Source organism: Dromaius novaehollandiae, chromosome 13, assembly GCF_036370855.1.
Source record: "Dromaius novaehollandiae isolate bDroNov1 chromosome 13, bDroNov1.hap1, whole genome shotgun sequence".
Lineage (NCBI taxonomy): Eukaryota > Metazoa > Chordata > Aves > Casuariiformes > Dromaiidae > Dromaius > Dromaius novaehollandiae.
This window is the reverse complement of record NC_088110.1, coordinates 5,248,491-5,274,036: the sequence shown is the minus strand read 5'-3', so window position 1 is coordinate 5,274,036 and position 25,546 is coordinate 5,248,491. Positions and strand designations below refer to the sequence as shown.

At 39.5% G+C, this 25,546-nt stretch overlaps 1 protein-coding gene across 6 annotated transcripts in view; it reads right to left on the bottom strand.

Annotated features, from left to right (window-relative positions):
- The window catches only part of SLC12A4 (solute carrier family 12 member 4), a 50,228-nt gene that overhangs the window by 5,281 nt on the left and 19,401 nt on the right, over nucleotides 1-25,546 (bottom strand). For all 6 annotated transcript variants that reach the window (XR_010391370.1, XR_010391371.1, XM_064519500.1 and 3 more), the window contains 21 exons: nucleotides 25,243-25,337; nucleotides 22,752-22,883; nucleotides 17,148-17,294; nucleotides 16,544-16,598; nucleotides 16,161-16,291; nucleotides 15,426-15,667; nucleotides 13,324-13,538; nucleotides 12,183-12,347; nucleotides 12,001-12,099; nucleotides 9,933-9,990; nucleotides 8,334-8,508; nucleotides 7,807-7,925; nucleotides 7,216-7,314; nucleotides 6,728-6,847; nucleotides 5,840-5,944; nucleotides 4,658-4,826; nucleotides 3,383-3,578; nucleotides 2,239-2,408; nucleotides 1,926-2,057; nucleotides 1,724-1,831; nucleotides 728-912 (listed from right to left, as the gene is read on the bottom strand). Coding sequence is in view for 4 of the 6 variants with exons in the window: in XM_064519500.1 (XP_064375570.1) it covers nucleotides 728-912; nucleotides 1,724-1,831; nucleotides 1,926-2,057; nucleotides 2,239-2,408; nucleotides 3,383-3,578; nucleotides 4,658-4,826; nucleotides 5,840-5,944; nucleotides 6,728-6,847; nucleotides 7,216-7,314; nucleotides 7,807-7,925; nucleotides 8,334-8,508; nucleotides 9,933-9,990; nucleotides 12,001-12,099; nucleotides 12,183-12,347; nucleotides 13,324-13,538; nucleotides 15,426-15,667; nucleotides 16,161-16,291; nucleotides 16,544-16,598; nucleotides 17,148-17,294; nucleotides 22,752-22,883; nucleotides 25,243-25,337 (2,917 nt within the window). In the remaining 2 variants the exon portion in view is untranslated. The remainder of the gene's footprint in view (nucleotides 1-727; nucleotides 913-1,723; nucleotides 1,832-1,925; nucleotides 2,058-2,238; nucleotides 2,409-3,382; nucleotides 3,579-4,657; nucleotides 4,827-5,839; nucleotides 5,945-6,727; nucleotides 6,848-7,215; nucleotides 7,315-7,806; nucleotides 7,926-8,333; nucleotides 8,509-9,932; nucleotides 9,991-12,000; nucleotides 12,100-12,182; nucleotides 12,348-13,323; nucleotides 13,539-15,425; nucleotides 15,668-16,160; nucleotides 16,292-16,543; nucleotides 16,599-17,147; nucleotides 17,295-22,751; nucleotides 22,884-25,242; nucleotides 25,338-25,546) is intronic.

Below are 25,546 nucleotides of genomic sequence, written 5' to 3'. Positions count from 1 at the left end.
AAGTACAGGTAGTTAACACCAAATTCAGCAGAATTTCTACAGTATATAAACTATGTATGATTCATCCTAAAAGAGACTGGAATTCACTGATTTATAAGTAATAAGCAATCTGGAACTTTGCCAGGTAGGCAAAGCTGACTCTGAGTGGGCTCTTGGTGCAAGATATAATACATCAAAGAGGTCACAGGAGATTTGTGCCTTTTAATACAAAGCAACATGTAGAGCTTCACTTCCAGCTATTTGAGGGGCACCCACATGGTAATACTAAGGCTGCTGTTACATGTCAGTGCTCCTACAACAGTGAATCTGTCTTCGATGATTTTCTCACACACGCGTCTTCCATTCCCAGTCATCCACCGCCATCTCCAGTTCTAACAGATGCCACCAGTTCTTCCTTGCCGCGTTAGACATCCACACTTCATATTAGATCAGTGAAATTTGCTTTTTCAAACGTGTTTTGTTGAGGTTTTAGGGAGACAGGAGGAGGGTTATAATATGTAACAGCTCCAGTTTAGAATTTGACTATACTAAGTATAAATACTGAGGCATTTGTGTTACATTTAATTGGTTAGCAATTTCTCAGGAGGCTAACTGCTGTCCTTTCAGTAGTGAGGTGTCAGGCATACCGTGCAGTCCTAAACCAAGGATCAGGGGGGAAAAAGGATAGTAAAAGCACAGCACAACTAGACTTTAGGAGGCACAAGGTGTTGACTCTGACAAGACTCACGGCTTAATGCTGATCAGATCTCTAAAGCTTCCCACAGCACTGCTTCGGTTCCGCTTCTCAGAGTCACATTTTTCCTTTGTCCAGGTCATCTGAATGTTCTCGGGAACTGGGTCCGTCTCATCTTCTTCATCCGAGTACAAGCTCTCCAGACGTGCTATTGAGTGTCTATCCTTTACCAGCTGAGCCTAAAGAGCACATGAATGACAAGGTGAATTCAGAGACTTTATTTTACCTTCTCTGGTTCCTTTTGAGCAATGGAAAGCTTTTTTCCATTGTATCCTTCCATTTTACAGTCAATATAGCATCTAGGGCAGCTCAGATACCAAACGTCTGGCCTAGACAGTAATCTTGCATACCAAACTGAGTTCATACTGTTTTGATGGGTGTGAGCCATGCAGAATTTGGACTAACAGAGGCTGAATCTATACTAGGAGAAAGAGACAGTCCGTCTCTCATCAAGAGATAGCCTGAAACAAGAGGCAAGTCTAACCCAAAATTGATGACAAAAAAAGTTTGACAGACACATGAACAAAAATAAGATATAGCCTGCACCTTTCATTGCTAAGTGTCCTAACGGTCTAAACTGGAATGAAATTTGCAGTAGGAAAACAGGATATACTATAATTGCAACAAACACCAGATATCCCATATAAACCAAAAACAAGGTCAAAAAAGGGTTGAAACTTACATCCTCAGGTCCCTGAGTATCATTTACACTGCAAAGGGGAACACACAGATCATTTCTACAGCTTACATACTGCCATCATTTTCCCTCAAATATTTCTAGTGTGGCTTTGCAAGTACAGCCAGGCTTTTCAGTGACTATGCAATTTTTGGACACAACAACTGAAAAAACCTAAAAGCTTCATTAAAAGTATTTCTTACAGCTTTAGAACACAGGAGTTAAATTCAAGAAGCAGCTATATAAAACATTACCAGGAAGGCACTGTTTCATCTACCTCAGCAGTCCACAGTAATCAACTGCAAATGACATACCTCCCTTTCCCTCTCTGTTTTTGTCAGCCTCATTTGCCTCAGCATCTGAGATCTCTGCTCCATCATAAGAGTTCGCTCATAAGTATATGCTGAGATATCACTATTGTGCTGCAGAAATAAGAAAAATATTGCTCTCATAATCATGTCATAAGCAAACACCACCATTTACATCATAAAGTGAAAGACTGGCTCAATCCCTTACCATTTCTACCACTTCTACCTCTGCCTCTATTCGGAGTTGATAGAGGAAGGTAGCCAAGTCCTTCTTCATCTGTATGCTGTTGTCGTCCATCTGGGCCACAGTAAAAATTCTCATTTTGCATTTTCTCCAAACCTGGTGAGGAAACATAAGCTCTTAGTACACTTGAGCCAGTAACAGTTTGCGCGACAACACAGAACCTTACCAATACAACCCACTCTTGTTTATCAACATAGGCTCTGCTACTGGGCCATGTTTCTTCACACTGATGCACACAGAAGTAGGTAATAACAAGTACACTTTTCTAGCTCCTTACTTTGTGCTGTTTGAGCAGAAAAGGAAGCAACATCAACATGCCTCCATCATGCACAATCCACCACACATCAATGTTGCCTTCATTGTAACGCTCATGGTTGCTAGGGTAGAAAGACACATTTTTGGGAACCAATAGGGCCAAATGAGCTGCGGTTGTGCAGCGAACAGTACCTGCCAAGAAGAACAACAAACAGTTACCTTCAATGCTGCGAGGGTGATCTATGGCAGAAGAACTACTCGCTGAGCAAATGCCAAGAAACCATACAGAAAAGTGAGTACAGCAAGGCCTGTACAGTCAGGTCGGACCAAATGACATAGCTAGGATAAAACAGACTTTCAGGAATACAAGCCCTACTTCAGATTTGAAATCAAAGCAGTGATCTTCAAGGCCATGTACAAGAAGAAAGCATCTGCTCAGTTCTAATTTGACTGCATTAAATAGTTGGACCATCTGAGACCTTGGAGGAAGGAGGGGAATGCAAGGAGAGTGTTAGCTCCAACAATAAAGAGGTGGATAATTTAGCACCTGTGAAAAGACAGAGGTTATCTAGGAAATAAATTATAGTTTGCCATAAAAACAGTATGTCTCAAGTCCATCATTTCTTAAGTGTTCATTGCAGAGAGATGAGTTTTAGCTCCTAAACTAATCTTTGGGGAAAAAAAAAAAAAAAAAAAAAAAATCTTTCTTAGGTCTCCTTATCTAGGAAAAGTGATATTCAAAACAGAGAAGTTTTATGAGAAATCATCTACTGGTAACAGGATTTGCTGGTTGCTTTGCCTGAAAGCATAGCTATATTTCTCCCCTCTGTCCTCAACCACATCAGCTGGTATCATAGGAGATATTTTCTTTCCCCTATGAAACTTCAATTGCTCTATTTACTCCTTTTGTAACACAAGTGTAAGGGCTCTAGATTACTATATTTTTTAAAAAACACTAGCAATAGCACAAATTTATCAGATTGCATTTATTTTCTAAGGCTTAACTTTGTTAACCAGAGAATAAGTTCATGATCAACAGAAGAAACCACAAATAGTAGAAAAAAAACAAATTTCATAGATTCTGTTAAAAAGCCACAGTGTGCACTGTGTATGTAATAAACACCTTGGTGAAGAATGTTTGATCACACAGAACCTTCAAAACTAACCTATAAATGTTTTCCATGACCTTGGATCTTCACTTTGCCTCCAGCCATATGGCCATCCCAAAACCACGGTATTGTGTTTCATGCCACCTAGTCCACAGGACTGAATCAAGTGGGCAATTCCTTCTCGAACTTTATTGGCTACAACTACTTGACAAAATCCTTTCACCTTCTCAATGTCCATCATATTCTTAATAGTCTGGAAGACAGACAAGGAAAAACCTCACAACCAAGTTTTTCTGCATCATTTGATTACAGTGTAAATTCCTGCTTCACATGTGCACAGGCGAAAAGCATTTTAAGGCAAAGTTCTGCTCCTCTACTTTCCTTAAAAAACAGAATAGAAAATGCCCACTAATGGTATCTAATACTTGTTTAAAACATACATAGTTCCTTTCCAAGCATAATTATTTCTATCAAAAAAAGCTATTTGTTATAGTCCTTTATTTGTAAGAATAGTAATTGTTAGGAAGATCTGTTACTATTTCACTTGCTAATCCTAGAACAACCGCTTTTTATTAATCTGAGGTTAATTAGTTTCACTTGAATTTTCTGTTTTAGATTCCTATGTATAACATGCTGTTTCATTATATTCATTCTACATATATAACACCAAAACCCCACATCTATCAATAATGCCATACTTTGTTTAAAAACAAACACACAAACTCAACCCATGGGCCTATGAAACAGTTTTCCATTTGTAATGATGTTCCTTTATAAAAAGCTTCTGGAGAAAAACCACAATGACATGGTTTAACTAAACAGATGTAAACAGGGCTATGACATCATGTTTATGCAGCGGGGAAGATGAAATGATGCATTAACAAATTTTCAAGACTGTCCCTTCATGCTTTTTTGTGATAAATTTACCAAGACACTGAAAGAAAGAACACAGCAAATTTGCTAAGTGCATATCAAGAAACAATTCTTAGGTTCAGAAAACTACATAGTCCCCTTTCCTCCATTAATCAGCATACATAAACTCAAAGAGTGACTTTTTTTTTTTTTTTTTTTTTAATAAATCAAGATTGTTTTATGCAGTAAGGCTTTTTATACAAGTTGCAAGCACTGGTCTTACATTCCTGAAGCCACAAATGGACAAATGAAACATGTTTGCAAACTCTTTACTGAACAGGTGTGGGACTACTAGAGTAATCCTGCGTTTGATGGAGGTCTTACTGATGTATCTTTTTCCATGTATGATTATGCAACTTTTCAGTTCTTTCTCCACTCACCCCTCTTTTTCCTTTAGGAATTTACGTTTAAAACACTGACCTGTTCAGCAGCCTGGGCTTCTCCATACGTCTCCAAGAAATTCCCCTGGATCACTGATCCTATGATAGTCAAACCTTTGCCAGCTTTCAGCTGGGATGCAAATGTTAACAGTCTAGGGTATTTCACATGTAAATCTTCATCGAGTTTCAGAAGCACCAGCAACTGAGGCCTAGAGAAAATAAAAATGGAAATGTAATCTTTATTGACGTTTTACAAAAACACTTTTAACAGACTGTTATGCCAGCTGTGCTTGAATATTAACTCTGACATCAGCAACAATGCGGTATGGTCTTTCTATAATTCACACATTAGAAGGGTTCTAATTAATATTAACTTTATTCCTCTTGACTCAAGGCAGATTTGAAGTAGTGAGGGAATTCTTCTGCTGTACCATTTTGACAGTAAAACCTTTCATGTACTTAGCTTAAGAGGCTTGCATTAGTGTCTTATTTATGCGTTTCATCTTCAAGGCTCTGTTAAGTACAACTGGAGCACACACTGTATTCATGCAATAAGCCTGTCCCTCCAGATCTATTTGGATATTTGTACCAAACATTAGGGAAATACAAATATTTTATCTAAACATACAGATCCCCCCTGCCTTCTGTCCCTTAAGGTACCACTATAAATCAATTAAGCATATTCTCTCTCAAGCTATGATTAGGCATATATAAGAATATATAGAACGCTTATTTAAGGCAGACTTCTACTACTCATGTTCAGAGCCTAAGAGGAGAGCTGTGCAACCCGTAATAGAGAAGAGTGTTCTTGCTCACACAGTTGGGCTTCAACACACAAGGTGAGAGGGAGAAATGTTGGCTACTGTTCCAGTTTTCAGGCCTAGAGTGATAGCAGTGACTTCTTCATGCACCCCAGGCAAGTTGCATGGGTCTCTGGGCCTCTGTACTCACAGATCTCTACAGTTTCCTCAAGTTTCACTTCTGAGCTCACCAGAGTCTGATTAAAAATCCAAAGCATAAGAACAGTCTGCCCATACAGGGCCCACACAGTAGGGCTAACTCAGTGTCAGGACAGCTTATACAGGCTCACTGTGTTTTCTTTTCTGAGAATTTAAATTCATCCACATAGACCGCAAAAAATCCTATTTGTCGTTCAGTTCAATTCCTTACCTGTAAGCAGATAACCATGACTGATTGCATTTTACTAGACTAAAATGAGTACCTCCAGTTCTTTGTGTGCGGAGGACCCTCCTCCAGTCTGAGTAAGGCATATCTTGCTGCACTGAGTGAAAGACCCCGGATACCATCACCCCACTCCTTCTCCGCCCTGTGAAGAAGGCACAGTTTAGCCAACACATAGTGGCATTTATTTGCACACTTACAGCTATGTTAGAGAAATCATTACCTTATAACGTGAATCATACTATTTATCAGATGTATGTGTGTGTGTATCACATGTATGTATAAGTACGTGTCACATGCTATGCACCACATGAGCAAAACGCACATATCTGGTGTATGACAACAACATCTTTCTGTGTTTCATTTGTAACCAATACTCCACTACAGATGAGGTTTCCCAAGCCTAAACAAACACCAGGCCTTTCAATACATGATTTAATAAAATTAAGTTATACGGCCACACGCCCAGCCTCACCCCATAAGATATTAACTACCTCAGGCAGCCTAACCAAGGATTCAGCTTTTCAAGGACTTCCCCCCCACGCCCCCAAGGACTGTCCTTTTTCAAGGACAAACCTTTGCACCAGATAAACTGGATTAAAAGGTGGCTGCCTTCAGGTGTTCTGGGCCTGAAGTAATGGTGCGTGATAGACAGCAAAAACATAGTCCCCAGCCACAGTTTGTTTCCTGTGATGCAGGAATTTCACAGAACGCCTCTGGAGGCCTAACAAAGCATGTCCCAAAGATTTCAGAGGCTTTTGTTCTGCACTGACACAACAAAACAATGAAAAAAGTACTAACAGGAGAAAGTCTCCAATTCACGTCTCTAGACAGCACCCATTCCTTCTCCAAACATGAGGGCTAGAGATAAGTTATAAAAAATAGACCCAATCTCCTTCCTGTCCTCTTCTATCCACCTAATACTTACCCTTGATATTCAATGTACTTGTATATCATGCCCGCGATAAGCATAGCTACCAGAGCATAATACCAAGATGAAATGAACATCAATGCCAGGCAAATACTCATGCCTAAAAATGACAGGGCCCTAAAACAAAAAAAAAAAAAAAAACACAAGGATATTAGTGAGTAGTGGGAGAGAAAAGCTAAGAACAAGTCAATTTTTTCTTGCTTCTTTTTTCTTTAAAGTTCCTGTTCTGAACTGACAATGAAAGTCAAGCTCCCAGTGCATCCCTCCCCCACCACGAAGTTCTAACATCCCATTGTGGGAATGAAACTCTCATCCCATTAAGTATCTTGGTTCAGGTTGATGATGAATATTACATTGTTGCCTTGTTGTCTAGGGCAAATATCCACAAAAATAGAGCATGCCCATAACCCTCAGGGAGAGGGTTCTTCCAAAGCCCACCTCATGGATTACAGACTAGACGTAGCGCACACCAGCCATTTGCTTACCAGTGATAGTATTTAAATCGGGGCCGCCAGTTTGGAGTTCTCAGAAGTGTTTGTACTGCACATGCTAGATTAACAAAAAGGTAACACATCAAGAAAAACCTAGAGATGAGGGAGAAGGAGAAAAAAAAACCTTTAGTATACTCATGTATACACTTTTGGCACGTATTATAACCACACTCATGACATACAGCTAAAATTCATCTGCCTTATCATGCGCCTACCCCCTAATTTTTATTAGCCTGATATCTATCTGATAACTATCAGTGCAAAGTAGTTAGAAAAGTATTTTAATTGGACCTAGCTAGATCTCTCTGCAGCATTACCCTCATCTTTCACAATGTTCTATGTTAAAAATAACATTTTTCCAAAGACAATAATAATCCAGCAATAGCAAAAATACATCTATTCATGATATGCTCCAGAGCAAGAACGAGCTGATTTAAGTGTAAAGCCAGATATTCATAGAAACAAAAGTGGAACTTAGGTTCCAGCAATATGCTTTATTGCTTTAAGATATGGTTCTGAAAAGCAATCAGATTAGCAAAACCCAAAAGCATAATCACATTTATTTATAGCAACTGCCCTTCTTACATTGAGAGAATTGGAGCCACCATGTCAAGCGAAGCAATAAGGATCCCCAGCTCAGCAATTAACGCCGTTAACAGAAGAGCCCACGTTGGTTCACCATTTGCTTTGCCATGGCCAAAAACCTGAACAGAAACATTTTCAACTTTCATCATTAAACATAAAGCATGCTTGCCAAGTATTTCATGAAGTTATAATAATAACAACAAAAATTATGTTCAAAACAGCAGCAATTTGCCGACATACTATTTCTCTAGAGCAAGGAGCCAAATAACTCTAAAGGCTTTCTCTGCTTCACTGAATTAGATGTTAGATTTCTTCATAAAATTACCATATATGTCTATTCAAGCTCCTTTAAAAATATTCCTAGTTTTTAACAAAAGAAAACAAAGCATTAAAATAAAAAAAAAAAAAAATCATCTTCATTTAAATGTTAAGCAAACTGGGAAAAATAAATCTGATTTCTAAGAATATAAAGTCAACTAGGTGGAGATTTACTATGTACAGAATGCCATTCTTTAACATGTACAAACCCAGAGGAAAGGAATAATGTTGTCCTTTGCTATAGCTTGCAGCAGCCGAGGGGCCCCAGTAAGGCTCTGTAAACCTGCCCCACAAGTGGAGAAGAAGGAGCCTATTACAATGACCCACGGCGAGGGCCAGGACAGGGTGCCCACCACTAAGTTCTTGTTCACTGCGTCGCCATACCTGCAGGAAGAACAGCGACACACGCGTGTTTAAAAGAGCATTTTGATTCTCACGTTTGGTTTTCTGGGTCGGTTTGGAGATGTTATTTTCCTGAATGGGAAATACAGCGTTAGCAAACTATCTCAGTTACTCTCAATACACAGATAGGAAGTGTCTGTAGCCTGAGTTTAGCAATTTGAAACCTTTCTTTTGACTATTTATTCTAAAACTCTTGCTCTATTAGCAGAGTATAATTTCCTACTTTCAGCTTGTAATATGCAGTTCTTAACACAAAAGATTAAGTTCATTGTCTAAAATAACCAACCAGGGATGTTCTCTGGATTTTTTGCTTTAAGCCTTTTCAGCACAGGTTAAGCAGGCACAATCCAGTATTGCACACTCCTACAGAAGGGTGTGGGCTTTTCCTTTTTCCTCCAGACAGAATTTTATTCACAAGCACTTCCCTGCTTCTACTGGAAAAAGACTATCAACATGAGGGGAGATTTCAGAAAACGCACTTGTAAAATCTAGCACTTAGGAACACTGTTACCAGATTTATAGACTGAAGTGTTTGAGAATTAATAATCTGAGGGCAGAGATAACCAAATACCAATTTTATCCTGTTATGGATCTCTGGTTGGGTTTTACAGTCTGATTTGCATGCAAGAAAATGATTACAAAGGTTATGAGGAAATAGTTTCTCCTAACATGTACAGACCTAAGTGCGGGCTAGCCACCTATCCTTTAAGGTTTTTCTTTGGTATAGGTCAGGGAATATACGTTATACTGGCCCTTGACTTAGGGGACCATGGTCAGCAAGTGTTTAAAAAAAATAAATAAACCGAGTAATGCAAGCTATCTGCTAACATACCATAGGCTGAAACTACTTAAGCTGTTCAGCAAAATATCATTGATATTATCAATACTTCATAAAAATCAGTAATTGTTTCTCAGTAGGTGATGAATCCAGAAAAGCTTGTAAGCTCAATTTGTAAAAAAAAAAAAAAAAAATAATAAAGAAAAAATTTCTAAAGAATAATTTTGCCAAAACCTAGGAGCTAAAAAGAGGACAGAAGTGGTGGGGGGAACACCATACCACAGCAGGAAAAACAAAGATTTCTGCTGTATTATGTTTTGTCTATAAAAAAAATAAAACCTATAGTTTATTTTGGGGGATCCTGTTTTGGGGATCTGATCTTTGAAAAGAATATTCCTGGCAAAATAGGCAACAAGGTTAAAATAGGTTTAAAAAAAATTAAAACACAGGATTTAAAATCTGAGGGACCAGGCTACAAAACATTAAATTAGATACAAGGAGATTCCCAAAACATCCTTTACCAAAAGGCACCCAGAAGAAAAAAAAAAAAAAAAAAGTGCAGAAGAACATACCTTCCCTGCAAAAAGAAAGGAAAATGTTAAAGCAGTAAAACATAATGGTTACTTACTTATCTCTCAGGACTACACCTTCTATGCAGGCTCCAAATAATAATACACAACTGAAGTCTTGAGTACAGAGTGTGCTAAGGAAGCAAGATTTATTTAAACAGGGCAGATGTAAATAACCACAGAACATACTGTGAAAAGTTCAATGCATGCCTCTGCCCTATGACATTCGCACAGCAGCATCTCTTATAAATACTTGATAAAGTTGCCCAGTAAATTAATCTCAGTGCTCACGCATACCTTTTAATATTAAAAGTGATAAACAGTCATTGTTCTAAGATGCAATTTTTTAAAAAGCTAATTTTAAAAAGTAGGATAAAGGAGATTATATGTAAGATTATTTCCTTTAAAGTTAACACCAATTTAATCTGCTATTAAGATAAAACAGAAATTGATATTAAAATATCTGTCCCCTTTTCCTTCATCTGAAGATGTTTTGAATGGATAGCAAACCATTAGCTTGCACTTTCTCATTTCATGGTCTCTGATGTCACGCAGATCATCAGTAGGTCTTTGAATACTGGTTTTGTTATTAGGCTGGACTAATTCTGCATCGGGCAATACAAAATATTTCAGGTCTTTTGGTCTGTCATTCCAGTAAGGTTTTGACTTTGTGATTTAAGTTGACATGGATGTTACAATCCTAAACTCTACCTTCTAGCTCTAAAATGTAATTGTAAAATACAAAGAGTAATAAAAGGGGAAATACTGATTGCTTCTAAAAATTATGGTGTGAGCTTTCCACTGGGTGGCGTGTTAATATCTAGGTATAAAGTCATCCAGCAAGAAATAAATTTTGAACTGAAAAAAACCTGTTTGTAACACTAGAGCTGGGGGTGATGTCTGAAACTGTTTTAATAGCTATAATGTTCAGGGGAAACACAGAATATTCAGTAAAGGGCCAGTTCCAGAAGTGACACCTGGAAAAGGCTGTGCTCCTACGAAGCTGGGAGCCTGAGTTATAGCGTGGCAAGGTTTGGTAAAAATCACAGTTTAAAACAGCAGAGGTTCCACGACAGGCACCAGCTCAGCCAGCCACCCTTTGGGCGGCATTTTTTCAATAGCTCTTACGGAGAAGTCCCGGTAAGTTGCCTATAATTAATTGCCTCCCTACTTTTTTTCTTTTTTTTTTTTTGTCTTTTTTTTTTTTTAATCTCTGACCTCAATAAACTGTAGTTTAGGGCATCAACAGCTCGATGAAGTCCAAAGACCAAAGCAAGAGAGAAGAGAGAAAAAGGGCAGCCTTTCCTAAGCAAAGGCCCCACAGACCTAAGCCCTCAAGAGTTGAATCACACATGAAACCTGACATCTACAACTGTGACAGAGGTTGTTCCTCTGAACACATACTCAGCACCTAGAAATGGGGTATCAGGAACACCCTAATACTCTGCAAATTCAGTGCTCCAGTCTCAGCGGAAACAGGCTGGGAACAAATCATTCACAGCTACGTGGAACCTGCTCCTGAGCGCAGTGCTTGTAAGACTTCCACGCACGCTAACTGGGGATGTAGCTAAGAGCCATGGAGTAACACTACATCAGATGTGTTAAAACAACCACAAACAAAAACAAAAACACCAACCCACACCCTGCACTGGTGAATAAGCTGATCCTGCACATGAAATCCAAGAAGCACTTAGACTAATTTAGTATATCCGTCTGGATGTTCCCTAACTCTCGATTCTCTTACTTTAAAATGTTCAAGAAAATGCATACTGCTTGATGCCACTGAACTAAAAGGCCTATTTAAGAAACAGAAATTTATGATCTCCACATTTCAATGGTCCATTACATCCTTAAAAAAAAAAACCTACTAGCACTCAACCAGTCTGAGAAGCAACAGACCACTGCGTAGCAAAGAAAAGCAACTGAAATGCAAAAAAACAAACCAAAAAAAGGGATGGAAAACAAGGTAACAATTCAGATGCTTTCAGCTCAACAACTGTCTCAGTTTTCACTAACTGATGACATTCGCACTGACAGCTGAGTCAACTGAAAGCAGTTCCATGAATCAGATACACAGTCACTCATCTGAAACAGTGTTCTAGGACTCTGCTAATTTTAAAAGGATACAGACTAGTGATGTGGTGACAATGGCAAGAATTGTTCCAACAGGAATGGATTTCTGTGCATCTTTGAGGTCCCCCGATCTGTTTGAACCAGCCATGATGCCTGAAAATACATTTTGGACGTAAGACCAAAGGAGCAAAGAAAGCGCAGAGACCCAAGATGCCCCCTTTTCCCAGTATTCTCACCAGTCACAGAAGGGAAGAAGATGCCAACCAGCACCATGAATGAAGTAGCTATATCTGAAAGCACGTACAAATGAAGATTGTTCTTCTGACCTGCTGCATCAACAGATGGGTGATGTGCTTTCTCCAGTATCTCTCCTTTCTCCAAATAATTGCTCCACAAGTTGTCTTAAGGTTATTAACACACCACAGAAAAGAAAAGCACATTTCAGTTCAAACCTGTTCTCATAATGGGTCTATGACTGAAGATGACAACAAATGCAATTCATGCAATTCAGTAATCAACACAAGCTAGACATATACAAGTTACACAAAAGAAAATTTCTATTTCATGTTTTCAAGACAATCTGTAACAAAAAGATTAAACTTGTATGAATAGCCTACAGGAGTTTAAGCATATTTACCTTTTATGCTTTAATATTACCGAAAGTAACATTCTTTTAATTTCACATTTATTTTAACCCCAAGAAATACATTAAGTATTTCTAATGAACCACCATACCCATATGTAGTGATTTGGAGAACCCCAAGTAGCAATACTGACCAAATTTCTGGATATAAACTAATTTGTTTCTAGACAGTCAAAGAATTAGAGAATTATGGTGGGCATATGAATATATTCTTTGAAATTTCACAAATAAACACTAAGTCCATTTTAGAAGCTAGACTAATGGCTCCTGTGCAAATGGGAACTTTAAACACTCAGCACCTGTATATAGCAACTGACAATCAACACATTTCAATGATATTAGATTCAGGAGCGGACAAAGGAAACGTTTTTATATACGTGTTCTTATCCTTCAGGACATAGTCTATGACTCCCCAGTTTAGACAGGTTAATAGAGCCTTGAAAAATGGTATCAACTTTGTCATGTTAGTATTGCTCAATTACATTTGACTTTCTACTGAAATTATGAGATGCGTAAGGTGAATTTAATGAATTTTACAACACACAAGTACTGTATCAGGAGACAAATGCCATCTACTCTTTTAAGGATTAAAACACTGTTTTCTTCATTGAAGAGAATTTTCTTCACTGTAGTTACATTCATTTAGTCCCTCTTTATCAACCAGCATGGAACAGTTCAACCCATTTCAACTACTCTGCATGTCCCCTCTAAGGCAAGGAAACTTTCTGTCATACCTTTTAAAATGCCACTAGCAGCTCCTGGAATCCCTGCTATCTCTGACACATTGTTAAGTAGGAAATACTCATCACAGTTATCGGTGGTTAAGCTTGTATTGTGGCAGAAGAGCTCCCAAAGCTTAGAGGCCACAGTAATGTTATCCTTAACTATGGTTTTGGCACAAACGTCAAACTGATCTCTTGACAAAGTCCTGTTGCCCAGCATGCAAATCCTGGAAGGGAAACAAAGAACACCTAAATAGTTACTGCTATTGCGTGGCACCTGGAAATGATATCCCCCCTTCCCCACCGCCCTCCCTTCACATCACTGTAACTTCAAGTGACTCTAGCCTGCTACATCATTTCTCCACTTGAAGCAGATGCCAGTAGTAGAACAAGGACTATATAACTCTTTCCTCTAAAGGTCAGAAGTATAAAAGCCACTTTTCCAACAATTTTGGGAGAGGTATAAAAAAGCAAAATCAGTATGATTTAATGAACTGAGTATCAATGATAAACTTACCTTACACAATGAAAGTAAAATGAGCACAAAAATATTGCATAATCTTTCAACAGAACTATCAGAAGGGACCAGAATAAAATATTAACAACATTCTAATGATTAAAAAGTGTTAAGTCTCTCTCAATACATTTATTTAGAATAGCGTACCTCAGTTTCTGTATAGTAGCACTTAATCTCTGACATTTTACCTTCAGAACTAGGAACATACACTTCAGCCAAAACAAAGGTTCTTGTCAGAAGACACAGTGCATCATTATAAAGTTATAGACAGACTTAGCAATCAGGTAAAATCCTCCACTGCCTACTGAGTGTCACCAAACCACAAGTACGTTTTATTCCAAGACTGAAGATTTTTAATCCACACCCTACAAATATGGTTCCCTGAGACATGGCCTCCCATCCTCCACTCTCAGTTCTGCATTCCCTTACTTCCTTTGTGCCAGACCTGGCACTCGGAAACCAGATCTAACCTAAAGTGTCAAAAAACTCCTCCAGGAAAAAAGATATATATATATACACACATACATAATTATTTTCTGTCATTTTAATAGGTTTAAAAAGATTTGATTCACAGGTTTCATCAAGCATTCAAGCCAAGAAAATGGCAGGGACAGGGCTTCCTGCAGAGTTCACAGGCCTGTAAAGTATAGCTTCAAACTAGCCTTCCCCTCCAGAATTAAAAGTAAGTACCATATCTGCTTTCTGCAGCAAAAGAAAAAGGGATACAGCCTAAAGAAAGATAGGGAGAAACATTCAAGAACAATCTAAGAGATAACAAGGGCAAGGTAGAGCACTTATTTTTATTACTGTAAATCTGCCATTGTTGTAAAACATTACAATTGTTGGACCCTAAATGTCTGAAGCGAGCACTTTAGGCTTGTGACTACTTAGTTATTGCTACAGCATCCTGAGAAGTGAGTAATTACGCAGGCTCAACTACCCTACTTCCATTCATCACTTGTCAACAGTATCAGGAAACACTGCTTGCATTTCTGTTAAAACACATGCTTCTATATTATTTCTACTCCAACCTGGAGTTTAATACACTGTATTACACGTTTAACTCTTGCCGTTCGAGGAGCACACGTTGTGTTCAGAGCAAAGCTACTCGTACTGTAGACCCATTTGCGTTCAGACCAGAAGGAAGTTTTGCTGGGGCTTTGGCAAGGCCCTGCACATCGTGCCTCCCGCACTCCTGAGACAGATCCCCTATTTCTCAGCAAGCAGCTGCTCTGCACCGCCGCAGTTTCCAACCACAAAGGCAGCACATCATGTCTGACTGGCCTAGGGAAAGCAGAGCTGCCACACTGCTTCCTACTGAGGGGACGGCAGTAAATAACCCAGCAAAAATCTAGCTAAAAATGAACTGAACAACCCTGGGCTAAGACAGTGGATAGTCCTTGTGGGAGGCAGAGAAATGTTACACAGTTGAAGAACATAACAGTGTGTTTATTTCAGCCTAAGAACTTCTGTTCCATGGGCTCTGCATACAGAAAACTATCACTGTCACTATATACAGCAACACTGAACCCCTCCACACACTCCCATTGAACAGTAGGCAAATCTATACATACCCCCAAGCAGAAAGATTACTCACGGAAATTCAGGTGGATCAAAGATGGACTTGATAGCTCCAGCATAAATGGACAGTATGGATATTACTACGCAGGCCAAGAAGAGGGAAGCAAATTTGTTAACATATTTCACGCCTACAAAAACCACTACTGCCATTAAGAGGAGGAATACAGTTCCATACACCCTCATATTGTTTAGCATAGCACTGGATGCATCATGGGCACCGGATGGATGAAAAATTGCTGCTTGTGGCACAATATATGTCTGAAACAAGAAGAAAACAAGCTGAAGGTGCACAGCAACAGAACTCTGTCTAAATTACTGTAATGCCCTTTACTTATACCAGAAATGTAAACCACTTTCTAATTTGCAACACGCTCTTCACCAGAAATCTTCAGTTTATAGAAAAAAGTCTGGGATAAAAGAATCACAGAATGGTGAGGATCAGAAAGGACCTCTGGAGATCATCTGGTCCAACCCCAAAGGGCCATTCCATTTCCATAGCACAACCAAGCCAACTTTATGAATTATGAGCATGTTTCTTTGATTAAGTCATACTTCCACATAGGTTTTCAAGGAAGCTTCCATTCTGGATACCCACTAAGTGTGCAACTTTTAGAGGGCAGCACTAGCAGTGGAAAATTGGGACCAAGAATGTGTAGACCTGGTCTCTACCTTTGAATACATCTGTGAATACGAGACAAAAATTCAGCAGTGCTTTTCATATGTTAATCCTCTTAAAAGCGGTACTACTCACCAACAAAATCTCAATGGCACCGAGAATATACATTGCTCCTGCAAATGTTGTTCCCAAATAAAAGCACAGCCCTACAGCTCCACCAAACTCTGGGCCTAATGACCTGGATATCATGAAATAGGAGCCACCAGCTATGAAACAAGAAGAGTGGAAGTAAAACAGTCATTTCTTAATTGTCATAAATTTTAAGATACTTACAGCAGGTATACAACAAAATTATACATTGTGCATCTGCTTTTAATCTTTAGCCTAAGTGATATAAACCAGAGATATGAATTCAGGCTTTGTATCCCGGCTTAAGCAAATTTCCAAGGAATAAAGCCATGTTAATAGCTTATAGCAACTATTTTTCCACAAATGAGAAGTCTGTTAATTACATTTACCTGGAACAACACCATTCGTTGCAATAGCACTCATTGATATGGTTGTCAGCATAGTCTGGGTAAACAAGGAAAAGGAGATAACTGTGTCAACAAAATTTTTTAAACTGTAACTTATTTCTTGTTAGAGCAAAGCTGCCAGTATTTCTACTTATTCTGCCTTGACAGGTCATTTTCTGGAATGAAAACAACAGTAACAGGAATGTAATCATTAAGCTGTTGAAACTTTTGCCTGAGACCATTGCTGCTTTATCAGGTCAAATAATAGGTCTCTGCAGACAAAGCATGATAAAGAGTGCAGGTGTCACTGTCTGCAGAGCTGAAATTCCAACTCAGGGCAGCCCAGCAGGCAGTGATGACCTGGGACAGGCCCAGAAAAACAGCTGTTTGCTGAGCAAACATCATTTTTAAGACTGTATCTACACTAGTCATAGTTTGCCAGTTTCAAATTACTACCATAAAGAAAATCTTATGCTTATAGGCATAGCAAAAGCATCTAGCATAAACCTGGCTTTTTGTTATGCATGTGTGTAAAGTGCAGCCTCCCCCAGTTTTTTTGATAGTCTCACAAAGGTTGTCACATGCGTTGTTTTGACTATGTACTCACACAGCAGCAGCATAGTAAGACAATCAGGAAGGATTGAAGAACTCCTGCCATTCCCACCATCCAAGTCAGCCGAAGGAAGAGAATAACCCCAAAGATATTCTGCATGCATGGTAAATACACCCCCATCAGGGTGCCCATGCTGGGTGACTGAAAAAAATAAAATAAAGTAACAGCAGCATTAACTGGATTTATTCAAAACATAGCTGGCCAATCCTCCCACTCCTCCCCAATTTCAGTTTTTCAAATGGTGAAAATCACACAAGCACGCTCACTCTTCAGGTCATCATATTCAGCATTTAACACAAATTACTAACAACTGGATATGTTTGTTTGCTGCAGAACCAGAGTTTCTAGCATGAAACCAGATGAGGGCTCTGGACTCAGAGGAAGGCAGATTCTACCCTATTCCCCAGAGTTTATAAATTAGTTTCATGCAAAATACACTTTTGTAATGTTATAACTTCAAAAGATTTGGAAGCAATCTGGAGTAACATATACTGCATTTTCCCTATTTTGTTTAGAACTAATCACCCTACCTTATTTATGTTCACATAACGTTAGCATCAGACTATGAACTACTTTTGATAGTTTCTGAGAAAATACAAGTTCGTTACAGTTTCATGGGAACTGCACATTACCAACATTCAATATAGTATCTTAAAATTCTCCCTTGCCTGAGAAGTTATTGTCAGATCCCAAATGATGATATTGAGGCGCCATTGATAAGGGTTTCATTTCAAGGAATACAGTAGCATTCCCTGCACTGGCACACTCAGCACTGGCAGCAGTTCAGAGTGCCAAATTTCACTGGTTTCCTGCCAAGACATTTCACAGCTTCTGTTGTCTGAGGTTTTCTTTTGCATTTAAAATTATACAGAATACTGAAACATAGGGGGAACAGACAGTGTAATTTTTCAAAAGCTCATTCCTTTTACACTTCTTTCCATAAATAAATTTGAATTCTAAGACATATTACAGACAGAAAGCCCGTGAACAATCACCTAAGCGGCAAGGGCATTTAAGGGAGGTGACAACACTTGTTCAAGATTTGACTCCACATAGCATTAACTAAATGTAAAACTAAATAGGCAACACACACCATTACAGATTAATTAGTCATCAAATCAAAAGCAGCAGTATTTTAAGACAAGCATATTACTCAAACTGATAAAATGGCTGACAAAAACTTTGTTCTGGCCTTGTCTTCACTAAGGAAAAAGGTAGAGAAGCTAAGGTAAGGCAAGAGTATGTTTCTTTACACAAAGCAGAATCCTAAAAAAAGAAATCAGATCATTATAATCTCAGCAGGTCAAAACAAGCACCTTAAGAACTTAGTGCTTCAACTTCTAATCATACATTTAAATACAAAATTTCTTCATCTGCATTAGCAATTTGCCTCGCCTTAGCTGAAAGAGAACTATGCCTAAGGACATGATCTGAACAGTTCTCTGTTAGAAATGCTGGGCAACTGCTGACTGAATTTTTTTTTTTAATGTCAATTTGGAATTCCTTGTGTGACTAAAGCTAAATCAGCTCAGCTACACTTTCCCACAAAAACATTGCAACTGAAGCAAAATGGGCAACATAACCACTTGCTGACAGCTTGCAGCAGGCCTGACTTACCAAAATGGGGCCAGACAACTGTGTTGCAAATTACTCAGCTGTTCCAATGCCAGGGTACAAAAAAAACAACCCTAAAACTTCACCTACCATTCGTATAAAAATTGTCCTGTAGAATTATCATGATCAGTATCTCCTGCTTTGACAAGATTATGTTTGAAGAAGAAATATCTTCTAACGCTAACAGAAATGACACTTGGTACATCAGTATCCTGCTCGGAACAAGGTAAGGATTTGGAAGTGAATTGTTCCAATGCTACAGGGGAAGAGGATCTTCTCAAGATATTCTTTACAGTTCACTCACCTCCTCAAGGAGGAGAGGTTTAGATATTTTTGATTCAGACACCTTCTTTTGATTCAACTTGGATGTTCAACTGCATAAACATTAACAGCTGAGAAAGTGCTAAATAGGGTTGCCAGGCACTGGGCAGCGGAAGTTGCCCCTACATAAGGGCTTCCCATTGTCACATTCATGTAGTTGTAGCCTCATTCCGTAAAGAGACATCCTGTGTAATTTTATCGCCTATCTGCCCATTCATCTGTCAGTCGCCTCCCGCACAACATCTCTGAACCCAGCAGCCAGCAGCCACTGAATCCATCAGACATGCAGATGTCTCAGAGGTAAAGGTCCTTCTAAGAGCTTGTCAAAACCAGCCCCTGGGAGAAGGGAGAGGGCCCAGCCCACCGCTCCTGCGCGGCAGAAGCGAGCGGAACAGTTGTTGCACCCTCTGTTGACAGCACCCCGAGCACTAGAAAAACAGGTAGGTTTTAGGCCTGCCCATTACAGGTCTCCCAATACCTAGCTCCTCTGCACAAGGATTCATCTTAGCTTAGTTCTTTCTCATCTTCTGCTCTACTCGGCAGCTTTGCTCTATCATTCGTCTCCTTCTGCCCCTCCCTCTGAAGTAGTCTCTTAGGTGCATCAGGCTACAAGCTGACTTCAGCCACAGAGGAAGGGAAACTGTGCATTAGTTCTACAGTTACGAGCCTACTGCAGAGCAGAACAGCCTAGGAGAGGCATAAGTGTCTGCTAGCAGACACAGCCCAAGCCACAGTATTGCTAAGGGCACCGCAGGCATGAAACTTTGCTCTGCATTTTCCTACCCTGTGGAACAAAAAAAAAAAAAAACCCACCAATAAAATACTACTTGCACCAGCTTGTTCAGAAATATTTAATACCAGCAATTTGCAACGACTTGACCCTTCTTGAAAGCATCTTATAATTAGCAGATTCCACTGCAGTAAGTGATGCTGAACACCAGTGCTCTAGTCTCTACAGAATGCAATCTGAAATAAGGGAGATATTATGTCCCGTCTCAACAGCTACGAAATGAAAAAAATTTAAACACTCCATGCTGCTCAAAGGAAATGAAATGCAAAGACATTTTGAGGAACAGTGTTTCAGATCAACTGACATGGGACAGAAAATCTCCACAACAGTCTCAGTTTCAATGATGCAGATCATGTTTCCGCATGTGTGGCGCTCGCTTTTATCAGCCACAGATGCATAATTGATACAAATATTGATTTGACTCTGAAGGACACTATTTCCTTTGTGCCAGTGTGACGGGTTATCAAAGCACTTGGCTGCAGGGTCCAGGGAAATGGATCGGTAATGACAGCTCTTGGGGCTGGGCTGGAGCATGAGGACAGACAGCAGCACAGAAATGAAGTGCCTTATTAAAGATACACGAACTAAAATAGTTAATCTGATTTCCATCATGAGGTGGGGATATTTTTATAGCACTGTAACTATTAAATGTTGTAATATAAGACAGTATTTGCAAGACATAGAAAGCAACCAAAATCTCTACCCTGTTACATGGAGTAGAGTTAATTTTATCTGATGCATATCTAACACAGCATGCTACTATCAAAAATATTTAACAGGAATGTTGAAAAAGGGCAATATGCTTATACTGAGCTGTTTTGCACTGAAATTGTCCTGATCTTTATTTTAACCTTCCACAAACTGTGCAACAATTATTCTAAGAGATGGGGAGGGGAATAGTCATGTAATGCATTTTCCAGAGCTTGCAAAAATTTCCAAGTCTCTTTTGGCTTCATGAATTTAAAAAGCAAGTGTAGACAACAATGATCTCTACAAGCTAAAGCACCTCATTCTCTTACTAACTTAAGCTTAAAATTTGGAAGAAAGATCTAATTTTTTCCCCCATACCTGCCCCTCCCAGATTTGAACATTTCATATGCACACGATTGCTTTTTATTTAATAGATAAGATCTTTTTTAAGGCCTAGATCTCAAAGGGGAATTCACTCGGAGATCTGTGCTCGTTCCTCAAAGGATTATATATTCACTTACTGAAAGGATTGTTTCCTTGAATCAATCTTGGATATCAAGTCTAGAGTCAGCTCATCCTTCCTTACTCCAGTTCTTGTCTATAAGATGTCAAGCCAAGTAACTGATGTATTAGGACAGATAGCTTACTTTTCGTCATGGTACCTGGGTATATATTTGCTGAGTGTACCTGGTATAACACTTAGCAGTGAGTCTGCTGACAATGCTGGCACTTAAAAGCAGAGCATGCCGTTGTGTCAGGGGCTGATACTCATGCTAATGCTCAAATGGGCAGGATAAGGTATCAGCAGTGCATCAATTTATACTTCAAAGATGATAAAAATACATTTTGAGAAGTTCTCAAAATCTGTAGAAGAATCACATTTGTACAGGTTCTGGATCTTTTCCATCCATGTCATTGTACAGCTTCTGCTCGTGAATTTTCTCCGTTTTTACTGATGTTATGATTATCAGCCAAATTAATATCTGACTTTCTTATATTCTACAAGCTGTTTAGAAACTTCATAGCGCTTATGTCAGGAGGGGGAGAAGGAATTCAGACTACAGTTACGATATCGCAACTGTTTTTATTATCTCAGAGACAGACATGCTAGGCAAAGATTCACTACAGGAAACGGCAGTGCTTACATAGAAAACACCGAGATATCGCAGGATGGTATTGTCACTTTTGGAATGGTTATCCAATCCATGCTATAAAAACATCTGAGGAGCCTCCAAACACATTAGAGACATTAAAACATAACTCACGACAACCCACATATTAAGCCTAAGATGTATTTGGCCATAGCAGCATAGCTCTAAAGAGGACAGTAAAAAAATTGGTCCATTTTACAGCACTATCTTTTCAAACTACACAAATGTTAACACGTATCATACCTAGATATAGAAATACTAACAAACCTTACATATTAGTCTACCAGAGATTTAAAATAACTTCTCAGTTTCCTATTATCTGCCACATTTTTTTCTTAGAGAGGCCTGTTTTACCCAACATTACAGTACAGACCCATCACCAAGTTCTCCCCAAATTGTAGCGAAGCTGATACCTGACAATAATTATTCCCACCAAAAACATGTTAAAACAAAGATGCAGCCAAGATTTCCTCTCAGTAGTGTGAAGGTAAAAACTTTGCACAGACCCAGCTATTAGCATGCCAAGTATCACACAAAAGACATTCACAGATAAAAGGTTTAAATTATTTTTAAATTATTAAATATAAGCTTAAAGTACCAAAACGGACAGTTACAGCACCCAGACAACCTTCACTTACTCTTGTGATGACATCCTATTAACTATAATATTATGGCACTTTAGTACCTGTAGTCTCAGCTAAAACTGAATTTTAAGCTTCATGCTGACTAAATAACTGCAACATCGGTGTAAAAACATGGAGAGAAAGGGAGCAGAGGGGGAGTAAGTGCACTGGAACGCAGCGTTCAGCATGGGGTAGCATGCATCCTCTTGGAGGACAATGTGCTGGTTTTCAGCATTACCACTTCCATCTCTTTCTGAAATGGCTCAAGATTTCTTGACAGGGCAGTACTATGAAATCCGTAGGACCCAAGTGCTCAGATTACCTACCATGGACCATTTCTCTAGCTCTCCAAAATCACATATGTAATAATCCCATTCATTAGCCGGCCACTGAGAGAGTCTTTACTTACTTTTGATACTTTCTTCTTTGAACCATCAGTATTTTCTGCCTCTTCATGTTCCTTAACACCTTGAGTAAGATTCGTGTAGTTGACCAACTTGCCAAGCAGAGATGACACTTTTGGTCGTATATCCAGTTCTTCCTGTGAAGGAAGACAACTAGTCAACTTCTGCAAGTTACAGCATTTATGAAAGTGGCTGGGGTCATGCATTCCTTGACATGGCTCATGGCTGTGGCTGCTGGGAAACACACAAGGAAAGTCAGCAATGGAAAGAGTGTTTTGTTGTGCCTGAACCACTGATCAGAAGATGCTGTTTTCTGAAAGAAGGGCAACTCTGACAGGAAGGCCTACGGTAACAAGCCTGTAAGCACTCTTCTCCTCATGTGCTGCAAAGCATGAATTACAACAATAAAAAAATGCTGAGCTTTGGGACTGTAGGAAAATGAGCAACCTGAATCTTGCATGTATCTCTAATGTCAACTTACATCAATAGGCATATTTTTATAAGGGTCAAGTTTCCAAGTAAGTCAGAGAATTAGTGATCAAAGTTCAGCCATTGTAGGCATGCCTGTATTCTGATCATGTTATTACAATTTTCAAGCTGTGTAATCTAATCACATGGGTCTAGATAAAAATCCTGAAAGTTTTGTGTGTGGAGGCCTTACATCCTCTATCTTTACTTTCTTCCCATCCAACCTCTGCTTCTGAAAGCAATTTCAAGGATGAATCTAGGCCTTCCCCTTGCAAAAAGATATTTCCCTCAAAAAAACCCAGAGAAATAGCTAATCTGCAAAGAAACAAAATCAGGACAAAGTAATTCCCTTTCCCTTTCTCTATGAAATTAAAGTGTCTTACATGTCAAACTGGACAATAAGTAATGCACAGCAAAAAGAAACAACGTTCCACACGAAGTCAAAGCTGATTAAGAAGGATTTCACTGTCTGGAGTTTGATCATATCTCCATATATCACTATTAACTGTTTCTGGGAGGATCAGTAGGATTATGTGCCACTGTACACAATGCAGAAGCAACCCCAAATGGATAGATGGATGCCATGAGCTGGGAACAGTAGTAGTGGGCAGCTGTCGTTAGACACAAATGAGGTCAGCACAGTGCTGCTGTATTCATTCCAGAAAATCTCTTGGCCCAGAAGCATCTACATGTTGTTCCTTTTCCCATTCTTTCCTCAGATTTCATCTATGGAACCTGCAGTTCCCATGTTTAAAACCCCAATTCTAATTTCTTCCAGAAAGCGCTTGAAGCAACATGTGCTTCCATTCAACTGAGCAGCGTGGCATTTGGGATGCTACCTGCTCCTCCTCCTTTTTAATACCACAAAGACAGCCTACAGTCATGGTGAGGTACTGTTACTGTTTGTGGAAAAAGGCAGGTACACAACTAGTGGCAGCCACGAATTCCACAATACAGCCAACTGGCCATTACCTGTGAGTAAGTTTATCCTGGTCACAGATTTGCCATGCCTTGGAGGGAAGGGATACCAGAGCTGGGAGTGTGCTTCATGATCTTCTAGCTCAAACACACTGCCATGCAACCATGGCTGTAGGATTTCCAGGGGGAGCTATCTAGTCGTTGGTTAGCTATACTGGTTCATGCTCTATGTCACATAGCAGAACTCTGCTGGGGCCAGCTCGGCTGTGTGCAGAGCCAGCTCTGGTTCCCCTGCACCAAGTTCCCAGAACGGGAAACATCAGGCGCAAGCTGCAGAGATTGCTGTTAAGTTGTAACCAAGCAGCTCAGCTAGAAAGCAGCTGCAGAGCCATGCAAAGACTCTCTGCACCACTCCCCAGTGCTCCAGGTTCTGAAAAACTCTTTCTAGAAATCTGGTCTTAGAATACCGTGAGATATTTGTGCTTAACACACTGCCAAAGCATATAGCCAGTGAGGTGAGGAAGAGGAGGAGGATTCTGCTGGACTCTGTGTGGGTCCAGCTGGCCTGCTGCATATGAGTCTGGACCTCCTTACTCCCACATGAAATCAGTCACCTCTCTCTGCCTCACACTCCCAAGCACTTACATTTGGGCTTTTTCCATCACACAGGATATCCCACCCATAGAAAAGCATTCAGGCAGAAATCTGTATTGTTGGTATGCTGCAGTTGTGATACAGGATACCCAAGCTAATTCAGGCACCTGAATTCAGGCACTGTCCTACAGAATAGCATGAACTTTCTCAACATGATAAATTAACCCATGCTAGTTTTCCACACTGATTAGCCCACAGTGCCACAGCTTCACTATTTAAATTACTCAGGTCACCTCTGGCACCATTACACTTTGGTACACTGTGGACATATCTATCAACACACCAGTGGCTTTTAGGCACCAGATTCCAGTGCAGTGACAGATAGGAACTGGCCCACCACCTGCATCTTCACAATACTCCATCTTCCACTGAATGATAAACACTATATGCTCAATCCCTCCCAGCTTTGAAGATCAAGGACATTCACATCAAAAGGCTGAAGAGGTCAGAAATTACCTCAAACAAGGCCAGATTTTTGTCATAATAATCGCCTCCCTTGCCAGCTTCCAAATTGTTGAGGAAAGGACTGTTTTCTTTATGGTTGCCATGACCTGCAAAGGAAACAGAAGCAGGTTTTGGTGAGTGTAGAAAGATCAAAATCTCAAGAAAACCTAGTAATCTTGACACACACACACAAAAACCCCATATGGAATACACTTGTTTATTCAACTGAATGTTTCTTTTTAGCATGTGAAGTTATGCAAGAGTATCAGCTTCAGAGTGATAGCACATTCAATCTCTGCTACTGTCAGCATAGATT